This window comes from Pieris napi, chromosome 10 (genome assembly GCF_905475465.1).
Source record: "Pieris napi chromosome 10, ilPieNapi1.2, whole genome shotgun sequence".
Taxonomy (NCBI): Eukaryota; Metazoa; Arthropoda; class Insecta; order Lepidoptera; family Pieridae; genus Pieris; species Pieris napi.
Window position 1 is genome coordinate 8,074,878 of NC_062243.1, and position 11,683 is coordinate 8,086,560.

The 11,683-nt window shown below is 31.4% G+C and overlaps 1 protein-coding gene across 1 annotated transcript; it reads right to left on the bottom strand.

Annotated features, from left to right (window-relative positions):
* Positions 1-2,645: 2,645 nt before the first annotated feature.
* Positions 2,646-10,515, bottom strand: LOC125053187 (YY1-associated factor 2). Its single transcript, XM_047654423.1, has 3 exons — positions 10,225-10,515; positions 6,646-6,815; positions 2,646-5,769 (listed from the first exon to the last, which is right to left on the bottom strand). Exons 1-3 carry the CDS (start codon positions 10,358-10,360, stop codon positions 5,665-5,667), a joined length of 411 nt encoding a protein of 136 aa, XP_047510379.1. The 5' UTR covers positions 10,361-10,515; the 3' UTR covers positions 2,646-5,664.
* Positions 10,516-11,683: the final 1,168 nt, after the last annotated feature.

The following is an 11,683-nucleotide window of genomic DNA, read 5'->3' on the forward strand; positions in this document are numbered from 1 at the left end:
TCTCGACAACTAAATCTTAATGAAGCCGAAAATTCGCGCTTGCAATGTAGGAAGCAAAAAAAAACTAAAAAAAAAACAATAAACACCTACTTAATAAAATAGTTACATGGCAAAGTTCAGCAGTTCTACTTCCTTCAATGTGCTTGATGGGTTCTTCAGAGGGTGATATCGTCCCGCTTTACTTCATGTTCCCTTAGGACTTAAAACTAACCTTCTAAAAATAGCACTTGATTAGCTGTATTAGTAGTCAACGAATTACATAGGTTAACTCTTTTTATCGTCTATTAAGTGAGCTGACAGCTCTACTATTTGGTAGCATAAATATTTAATAAACTATTTAATTTTGTTATTCTATACCTTGTTTACCTAATTAATTTCTAATGTTTATTTTTTATTGGTAATGCATTCTTGTTGATTAAGGGTCAACTGTTAGGACAGGATTACGTTTTTTTTTTTTAAAAATCTGTTTTGTAGTCATAAATAGGTGTGCGTAACACACGCCGTCTATTTTTCGTTGTAGACTTATTTTTTAGTCCCAATACTGTATCACAATACAATCAGAAGAATAAAACAATAAAAAGAAAATGTACAATTTGAAGTCTTTCTTAAAAAGAAAAAGTTACTGGATATTTTTTCAATTAGGCTCAATTTAAGTCTTTAAACATATTTAGATATACATTAAAATGTTTATTGACATTGTAATGTAAGTATATCGCGTATACAAAGTATTATTGTAACATGTGAAGAGACGAATGTTCTGCCAGAATAAACCTTTCCTTCCTTCGCAGCTATATTTGTGGCCACATATAATATGTTTTAGCGACACATATATTTCGCCAGTGACACGAAATTGATGTTACTTTCATATTTATTAGGCAATGATATTTATTGTGTAGCTTTTGCAGGCATAGGAATTACTGTTTAGTAGTAATATTTTTCATATAGGTCCTTCAGTTACTTATAACCCAGACTTCCATAGATATATATAATTATATGTAATATGACCTATATATATTTTTTGACAAAAAATTAAAACACACTAAATAGATCGGTCCTCATACAACAGTTATGAATCACAAGTTTCTGAATAAATATACTTATGACAACCAAGAGACAATTTTTAACTTCTTAAAAGACAAAAATATTTCCTAGCAGCATTTATTGGAAAATTCAATTGTATGTACTTATGTTTAAAACTTCTCGGAATTTCTCACAAATATTTAACAGTCCAGCCATTCACGAGTTTGAGCGAGTCAAACGAACAGCAATTATTATGTACGAACAAGATTATTTATCTAACATTGACATCCGTGAAAACTCCGTTTATTGCAACACTATTAATATACTTACATATTAAAACAAAAAATCATATGATGCCGGAAGAACCATACTTGTGTGTATCCGCTTCGTGCTATTTTTTGCTCTTAATGGGTAAACAGCCTTTTGCGCCTGACATACGCCGTCAATTTTTAGGTTTAAGGCATGCCGGTATTCCCACGATTGTTAATTCGAACGCACGACCTCTAGTTGAGAGGCACACGCTCAAACTACTAGACTAACACTGCTCAATATTTCTATAAGTAACTGCTCAATATATTATGTACCTATTTAATATTTATAAAGATGTCTTGCAAGTCAAATCAGTTTTATTTTTTCATTGGTAACTACGTACCCTTATAAATGTAAATAGATTAAAAAAGAACTTTTAAAAAGTAAAAAAGTATTTTTAGATTGTCTCTCTCTCTCAAACTCTCGCATTTTGTTAATTGAACAATAAAATAAGTGCATTTCAGCCCATTTTCTATAGCACTAGAGTACAAAGAGATCTCTTTCTATCCATGTCTAAAACCAGAGCTTTACACAAAGTACAAACTCATTACACTTATATCTAATCAAGTTGCACGATAAGTTATCTTGTGTTTATCAACACTAATTTAATAAAAAGGGACACAGGTCATTAACCGCAAGGTCAAAGAACCCAATCGCCAGGTAATGTGAAATGTTCTTAATACGCCATGTCCATTCAGTTCTAGTTGCTGTATCCTTATTAAAATCTATAAATTATCACATAGCAGGAATCCCGCCTCGCTAAGTCCATCGTAATCTCAAAGTGTCACGCGATCGACAAAAGTACCGCTCAAAGGACGCCGCAGACTAAAATAGCCACTGTATTTTAACTGAACTTGCTTTTACAAGATTTTCTCTCAAACCGTCTTTCAAACATTCACTGTGCTATTTATGTGTAGGTAAAATTTATAACGCATGTTTCATTATATTGATAACGGCTTAAATATTTGTTATATTAATTTGGCAACTATACTATGAAATGTACGATTACTCAATCGTGGAGATCAAGGATTTTAAAGAAATATTGTTTATTAAGGAAATGCAGGAAGTACGAGAATTATTTTCATACGATATAAATACTACAGAGGTCACATGTAAAATGTAACCAAGAATTTTAACACATCTTAGCAAATTATTTAGTATGGACCACTATGTCTGTTTTGTAAGACTTAATGGGCCATACCATATGATTGACTTGTGTAACTCAAATTATTGTTTCGCCGAAAATCAAAGTCATTCAAACACGTCATTAGTGCTGAGACATATAATAGAAGCATGTATAGGAATAAAAAACATTATTCAGTAATCACATCCTTTATATACAGTACAATACATGAAATCCTTAAAAATAATTAACATTTACCACATTTACATATTAATAATTAGCGAGGCCAAAAAATTAACAAAAATATTATGTCATTGTGACGTTTTGTATTGTTAATAAAATTTCCATACTAAAAACTATGAAGCCACACATCAATCGACGAAAGTTTTCATTAAGATTTAGTGTGTACTGTTTGTGGCATTATACATTTCAGATTTTACGCGAAATTTACCATTGTATAAAATATATTGTTTTCATATAAATTGGTGTCATTCGAATCACTATATTATGCATTGGTATAAAAATATTGTGAATTCCTAATCTAACTTTCGAGTACTTTACGCATGCTTAATATACAGTGTAAACAAAAGTACATATATGTAAAATTAAAACATAATAATAAACATCTTGTCAAATATGTAAAAAACATTTGAAAAAAAGGCAAGACGTTACGAGTTTAAAAAACGAACCGATTCCACCAAAATTAATTTAGTTACATCAGAACTTTGATGCCAAATCGGATGTATAGCAGTCGGTACAATATGTATTTATAATACATATATTTAGGTACAACATAACATTGACGTGTCTGAATCCGAAATCTACTTAAAGCATTTATGAACATCCTATTAACTCTACTTTGTGTACACCAGAATTAGCTCCGAATCATATTTTGTTTAGCTAAATCTAAAAATCCTAATACGGAAATAAGATGGAGCAGATATTATAGCAACACCAACTTAAACACTAAATTACAAACTATAAATAAATACTTAAACCGTGATTGGTAACAAATAAAATTAATCTTAAATTTACGAAAAATTATGAAAGTAAAGTGATCATTAATTTATTGTTGATAAAACTTTTGTGCCATTGTATTAATATCCAAGTTATGATTTTAGATACGGTTATTTTCACACACAAATGGTGCTTCTTCGGACTTACAACGATCACATTTTTCAGTCTGTATAATTAAAAATATTTCCGATGTAGATTTTTTTTTCGCTGTTGATAATAAGTTTTTTTATGATTTATTATTATCTACAACACCTTCGTTGTGTATCTTCGGTACATAGAATTGAAAGTGCATTCAAAATATTCTTGTTTAGAATAACATTTATTGTATGTACGTTTCTTATATACGTCAGAATGAGCATATCCTTTTTTAAATTGACATCTGATATCCCAACTATTTATACTCTTCCCGCTATATACATCTTCTTGGCAGTGACCCCGCTGGTCCTTTTTCTTATATACATTCTTTACTTATCTATATTAACCAAAGGAGAATACATACAAAATTACTACAGTCCATAGCAAATATTACCTCAGAATTTAGTACATTTAGTTTGATACGAATCAAAGTTACAAAAATCGAAAACAATGCCTTCAGACACAAGCTATTTCTAGGACGCTCGGTGCAACACAGCAATCAATCGCTAGCGGCCATTTCTTTAATAAAAAGAGCTAATTTTATAATTTACGTAATTTAACTCTCTTGACATAAATATTCGCCACGACAGAGGTTCAACATATCAAATTTTCATTTGCGACCATTTGTGCGTATTTTTAATTTTCTGCAAATTTAATTAGAATATTGATTGGATTATCTTAATATGACGCTTAATTTCATTTAATTAATAAATAAAATTCGCGCCTAAGAGCTTTTCAATCATTTATTTTCGCATGACTATGGGTATTTAAAAATATTCTGAGATAACTTGCTTGAGCCGGTGTTATACGCAGTCTTTTTTGATTTCCGACTTTACTTTATAGTTCTTGACACTATCTATTCCTAGTACGACTGTTTTTAGTGGTCATAGAACGTTGTTGGTCTAAAACGATTGAATCGTTACAAGCAATTGTGATGTTTAATGAAATTGTAAATAAAATTATTATAAAACACACATTTATGTACAAGTTCTACTAAATGTAACATATGTTGAAATACATATTCAGTCATATTTAAACATAATACAATACGATGATTTCTAATACTAATTAATAAATAATGTGATTTTAAAATAAATTAAAGCCTTAAATTTAAATGCTATTGTATTGGCTTTGTGAGGTTACAACGAAACCTTACGTAAGAAATATAAAACATCAAACTTATCCGACTCAATGACGAATAAAATTGCTAAAACAAATTACGAAAAAATACGAAACATATACAAAATGATAGATAGATATATTCACAAGTGTGGGAGCGTACAAGTATTACGAAATGAATTTTTTTGTCATTTTGTCACGTTACGATGCGGGGCGGGGATTGAATTACACGTTATTGTTAATATTATTTTCGACTTACACCACATAATAGTAACTGAAGAGTCACTAGGTGGTCACGAAACGTTTTACTATACTTGGGTACAGTAACAGTACGCCGTAACGTTTTTCATGGGGGAGGGGGACTCAATATTCTCCAAAAATTGCGTTACGTAATACTTGAACGCTCCCTGTCCTAGATACAGTATTCATTGTAAACATACAATGCCAATAGAATAAATTAATTATAATTAAGCATTACATAAAGAACTGTAAATAAAATTATCAACATTTAGAGGTCTTTATGAAATGCAAAGACTAAATACAAATTCCGCCAAACTTACTCTTACAAAACAATCCTGACATTTATCACGGTCACGCACCTGACGATGACGTCACATCGTTTGCGATGACGTCATCATCTAGGTATGAGTTTCACATTCCATTGAGGCGCTGATATGATTAATGGTATTGAATTATGGAATCCCTCGGCTTTTTAATTGACAGAAATGCTAGATTTTATATAAAGCTAGTAAAAGTATAATTACGACATATTAAAACGATTAAAATTGTCATACATATATATATGTCTATCACAAAGACCCATTAAACATTATCGGACAATTAAAAGAGCAGAGCCTGTCGTGGGAATTAAAATTCCTTGGTTGATTCCTTGATTTAAAAATCGAATCAAGTTTGGCGGCATCTGTATTGAAGAACAGAGATCATGGGCGTGCATCATTGGAGGATTCCACGTCACTCGAGCTGGCCGAAACTGACTTCTTCGGCTTATATTCTGTTATTACTACGGTCACACCGCTTACCGTTACCTTGTGAAAGAGATTTCATGATGACAAAAAGACAATAGTATTTATTGAAAAGGATGAGTTCATAACTAGATCAGTCTGATTCAATCACACACAAATGTGAACAATTCTACTTGATTACGCAATAGCTTCTTAATTAAGTAGTCCATGGTATAAAAATTAATCCCAGATGAACGTAAATTTAGAATAGGTCATTAGTTTCTTATTCATACTAGAAATAGATTAAGTTTATTCTCAAGTAAGATTAAACGTTGTATTGGTATTATTATAATAACCAAACTGGTATATAAAATTTGTTAACTTATATGGTAACTGGTTTATCGCCTAGATGTTTTATCAAAAACTGGATTGTATATATAAACTTTGATATTTGTCAGTATTCTAGAGTCTGGCTAATGAAAGAAGATAATGAAAAAGCGCGGCAAATTAAAAAATTTAGCATGGTATGCCTAAAAGTTTGATATATTTGTGGATTAAACTTACTTGATACTTAATTTTATTATTTTTTACATTGATAGTAACTGTATGAAATTAAATACTATACGTATTTAGTCTTTTACTATTGATACTTAAAATCACAAGCATTGCATGGAAAACTATAACTATATTTATTATAAAACACAACGTTATTCGGAATAATCAAATCCTACGAAAGAAACGAATTCTATCAAATAAAACAAAGTTTAGGCTATTATACCTGTTAACTATTCGGAAAAAATATATGATAGAAATAAAAATGAGTAATTGCATGAAGTATCAAGACAATAAATCACACTAACCTAAGAAATTCAATGACATTCTGTGTTGCCATCCGAAAGTTTTCAAATAATTCAATTATCTTCTTTCATTAGCCAGACTCTATCAAATAAAAGACCTCACCTCTCTAGTCTGTGCAGAGCTTCTATCGACATTGTTAAGTCGTGGCTGACGTCTTTTCTTCTTGAGCGAGTTTGCTGACCTTGGTCTCTTCTGCGAGCTAGTGGGCGCCGTGCCAGCCGCCTGTGCCGCCACCATCGCTGGGTTAATTCGAGGCTTTCGTGTCGAGGTACCTTGAGAACATCGATCAAAATCAGAATACAGAAATGTAAAAATACAGAAAAATTATAATACCTACTAATAATGAACTATGACCAAACGGAAAATATGCTAGATGTATTAAAATAATTTCCACATATCATGATCTCAAGCGTGTGCCTGATACAAACGTGTGCCACATACACCCTCCTAAATACACACACACTCACTTACTCACACACAAACTCACCTACACCCATACAACTTTATTTCTGTAGTAATCTAGTTGACTGTTTCGATTTGTTTTTTGTTCCTTTTTTAGAAACTTTAAATTTTATTTGCCTACTTATATACATATATATGTACTTATTTGTTAGGACTCAATAATAATTGTAATCGTACTGTTTGTTTCAAATGTTATATGGGAGAAATAAAGAATTATGTTATTGTTGTTAATGGCTGAAAGCTCATTAACTAAAAGGCAAGTCTGTAAAGGTTTAGACATATTTAAATTGAAAGAATTAAACTAACACTAATTGGATAGGACTCATGTTCTTCGGTCATGAATATTCCAACGTTGCTTGAGTTATGTAAACATTAGTGAAGTTACATATATATATTTTAGTTAATAATTAGAAGCTCAAACAAAATGTGCCGATAAGTTTTTCTCACATTCATAAATTGTAATATAACATTCTCGTTTTCGATGATGTCAAATAGGTCGACTACATTTAGGTATATTTTTTATAGGTAACACAAATATCACTTAGATTTAAGAACCCTTAAATAAGCAACCCAACGCAACCCCTAATTTTATGTTAGTTATAAGCTCATATTTTAAACGATTAAAGCCAGTTGACACCCAACTTCAAACAAAGAGTTTCATTTAGAATTTATTTGAACATCCCTACAACCGACACCGAACCTAACTCTCGGCAAAATAAAATTATTTATTTAAACTTCTATCTAGTTTGTCTGAAATCCTTACTCAAAGGCTGAAAAATATGTTTGTAGTAAGAAACCCAACGTTTGATACTCAATTAAGATTCAATTACATTCGTTTTAAATATAACACGCACGTGCATGCGGTCAACTTCGCGGTTGGAGTAAAGGTTTCCAGACATTTTATCAGCCATAGCTATGACCTAGTGCTCGTAAATTTATGAATTAACATATACAATAGACTATACCGTCTGTGGTATAGTCTATAGATATAGTTACCTAACAAGTTGGAGGGTTAATGCGAAAACTGTGTAGCTGAACCGAGTTCCCAGCAAATTGAATTGTAAGATGTTTCGTATTGCCTCCAGCAAGGTCTGAGTGGCAATTTCTCTGAATTTATAGCTCTTGTATTAGCTATAGCTACGTCGAGTGCCTACTTGTGAAATGCGTCAAAGCAATTTAAGGTTAGTTAACAACTTCCACCCCGGGGCGTTACTTCGTTCTCTTTGAATTAAAAAATAAAATAAATCAATGGCGCTACGACCTTTTTAGGTCTGGGCCTCAGATTACTGCATTATGATCATTTGTCAATCTGATAGGCAAGTAGGTGATCAGCCTGTGCCTGACACACGCCGTCGACTTTTTGTATTTAAGGCATGCTTTTCCTACACCTATATTCCTTCACCGTTCGAGCGAATGTAAAATGCGAACATAAAAAGAAAGTCCATTGGTGCACAGCCGGGATCGAACCTACGACCTCAGGGATGAGAGTCGCACAGTTTATTTAGGTCCCAGAACATGGACGGCCCGACCGTCTTCATTCATGATCAGGGTTCCCAACCGTACGATAATTATCGTACATCTGGGAGAATTTCATAACGATGTAAACTACTATCATACGCAAATTGTACGAAAGTCTTTCAAGGTATGGGTATATAAAACAAAGCAAAATCCGTGTTCGATGATTTTTTATCTATAACGAATAAACGATAATTTTAAAGCCCTGGAACGATATCTGCCTGGCGTACTGACTGGTTGTGAACACTATTAGGCAGGTCCAAATTTCTCTTCTAATTATTCTGGTAAATTTGATACCAACAGCTCCACTCAAACAGCGTTTGTTGTGTAGGCGTTTACAAATCAGACCGCATTATGAACTCATTTTGGAGCCTTTCGAGGTCACCTAAATGATGGTCTTCATTGGTTTACGAGAAATGTACTTAGGCTCAAATACTATATGTGTTATTTCTTTGGCCCAACTGGAAACAGATTTTCGAATCTTAGTTGCCAGCGGAGCGAGGAACTATATAAAACTAAATATTAAGGTATATTAAATATTAATATTTGCCTATGATATAGAAAATACCGACAGATCTTTGGCTTGGTTGCAAGTATTAATTAAATCAAGTTTTGCTATAAGCATTGAATCATTAATGTGTAATAGATTAATATTGTATTTCTTTTTTTAAACGCCAATAATAAATAACATGACAAAATACTGGGCTATACATTTTCAATATAGGTGCAGCAATGAGTCTGCATTGCCCTTTGGGAAATTACACAATTACCAAGGTTGTGATTAAACAAACCAGTTTTATTTTACATATTACATATAATGAAAGTAAACCCAAGAATCTAATAAGAAATCTTTCTAGTACTCGTGGATACAGTTTTTCACAAGGAATATGAGTTTATTTATGAAAATTAATAAATAGTATGCTGTTCTAAAGAATCTGCACAACTTATATTTATTAAAATCATTGAAAAAAAAAACATCAACCAAATTAAATAATTAAACAGGGTTATTAAAGAAAAGACAACTAATATAAATAGAAAACAAGAACTAAATTATGTATAATGTAATGTATCGTTTGATAAAAATAAAATAAAACAGTTATTAAATCCTAGTTGATACTTGAAAGAACTTGTCCCTCCTGAGATGGATATGGGCTAGAAACATCCTCAAAATTCTTTTGTCAAATCCAATCTATAGATTTAGTGATTTGTATTTAAAATTAAGGCAGACATTAAGTTGAAAAAAACACATAACTACATAATATTAGTGTTATGTATTAATATATATTGTACTGTCTCCATCTCATTTATATCTTTATATTTAGAATGTTAAATAGTAGTTTGGAAAATAAGTAGTAAAGCTAAATAACATTTCAAAAATGTATAATATTATGGATTCATCCATAAATATTTCTTTTTATTAAGTAAAGTACCTGTAGGTAATTCTAGATGTCACTGAGACTAATCTAACATAATCAATATGGTCAAATTATTAGTCTGCCTGATTCTTTAAGGTTATATTATAGAAATCAGATTATGTGCAGTGTTAGAAATCTGTGTTTATATACACATAGTTTTTAGTTCTAGCTGTAAAAAGTAAGGTAACTAAAAATATTGGTGTACATACTAAATGTAATGAGTCAAAAGTGAATGACCTATATTTACCTAACTCCAATAGCAGTACTAAGTTTTTTTAATGATACATACCCTTTCTAACGTCACACATGGAACATTTAAATGCTTCAGCATTATTTCTGTACGTGCAAACGCTGCAATCCCAATAATTTTCTTCGAGCACTTTAGAGGGACGTTTCCCTCTTCGAATTGCATTTTTCTTGTCCATTTTAATGGTCACTTCCAATTGAAACGATATAATAGGTACTAATCATGATATTTTACAATAAACACTATGTTTTTTATCACATTGGAACGGGTTTTCTCGTATAGAAATCATTATTTTGGTTTAAATAAACACGACTCTGAAAAACACTACGCCATGACAGACAATGCAACTTGTCGATAAAGCAGAGCAAGCGCCAACTAGCGGCCCAGACTGTTTTACCGACGTTTGGAACAGATAACTATTTTAATAGGATCTTAGATTAAAAAGAAGCGTATGTACTTAATGTTTAGAAGTCTGAAGTAGGTAAACCCTTATAAGAAATGGTCCTTTAATAGTTACTTTTAATAATTATTTCTTTTAAAAGTATTTTTTTGTAGTTACATAGAGGGTACTATTTTAGTACTTCTAAAATAATAATCTTAACTCTAATCTCTATGTTTCGATATTATAGAATCATGTTTTAAATATGTGCAAAATAAATAGGTAAATATAAAATTTTATATTTACCTTTATCACTGGTTTTAGCACCACAGTGAAAGTTGAAACAATATTAACCTTGACATTTAAGTTATCACTCGAATACCGAATAGCTACCTTAAGTAAAAACTGAATTTTACCTAACAAATAAAACATTATGGAAAGATCGTAAGTAGACAATACCATATTTTACACGGTTACGCCGCGGATTTTACTATTTCAAAACGTTCTTACCTACTTTTTATAAGGTATCAATAGATTAGGGCGTTTAAGTATTTTCTGTAGCTCATAAAATCACACTCAGTATATAGGAGGTACTTATATATTATTATTGTATAAAAATGCATCTTGTCAAACGAATGGCCACAATCCTATCAATCATTTATGTTATTTTATTAATTTAGGGTATGTTCCGATATACACTGCGAGTACTGTATAGTGCTCCCACTGTTCAAAAATTTGTTCCGCTATGGACTGCAGTATACAGCCGCAGCGTCCTAGGAAATATATGACGTCACAAATCCCCGCTATACTTCTACTGCGAGCACTGGCGTTTTCGAGGTAAGGTACTCGCAGTGCTTTGATCACGTGATCAATCAAAACCACTTGAATGCCTAACGGCTGATATAACTTACAGTTTAATAACAAACATTTAAAATTCTAACTTACTTTCTTTGTAGTATTAATTCAATTGACAGTTAATATTAATATAGATTTTTTTAATGCGATAATACTCCAATAATAGTTTTTCTTGTTGAATTGAAAAACTTTGATGCACTCATTTGAAAACTGTGTCGAAAAACGAAGCTGACTAGTATACTGGACTGCGTTCCGTTTTAAATTGTA

What these genes read in the sequence shown, in the direction of transcription:
- LOC125053187 (XM_047654423.1), bottom strand. Translation starts at nt 10,360, where the DNA reads ATGGACAAGAAAAATGCAATTCGAAGAGGGAAACGTCCCTCTAAAGTG. An exon ending in CATGTGTGACGTTAGAAAGG is followed by an intron (nt 6,816 to 10,224) that starts GTATGTATCATT and finishes GATGTTCTCAAG; the next exon opens with GTACCTCGACACGAAAGCCT. An exon ending in GCTCTGCACAGACTAGAGAG is followed by an intron (nt 5,770 to 6,645) that starts GTGAGGTCTTTT and finishes CTCTTTCACAAG; the next exon opens with GTAACGGTAAGCGGTGTGAC.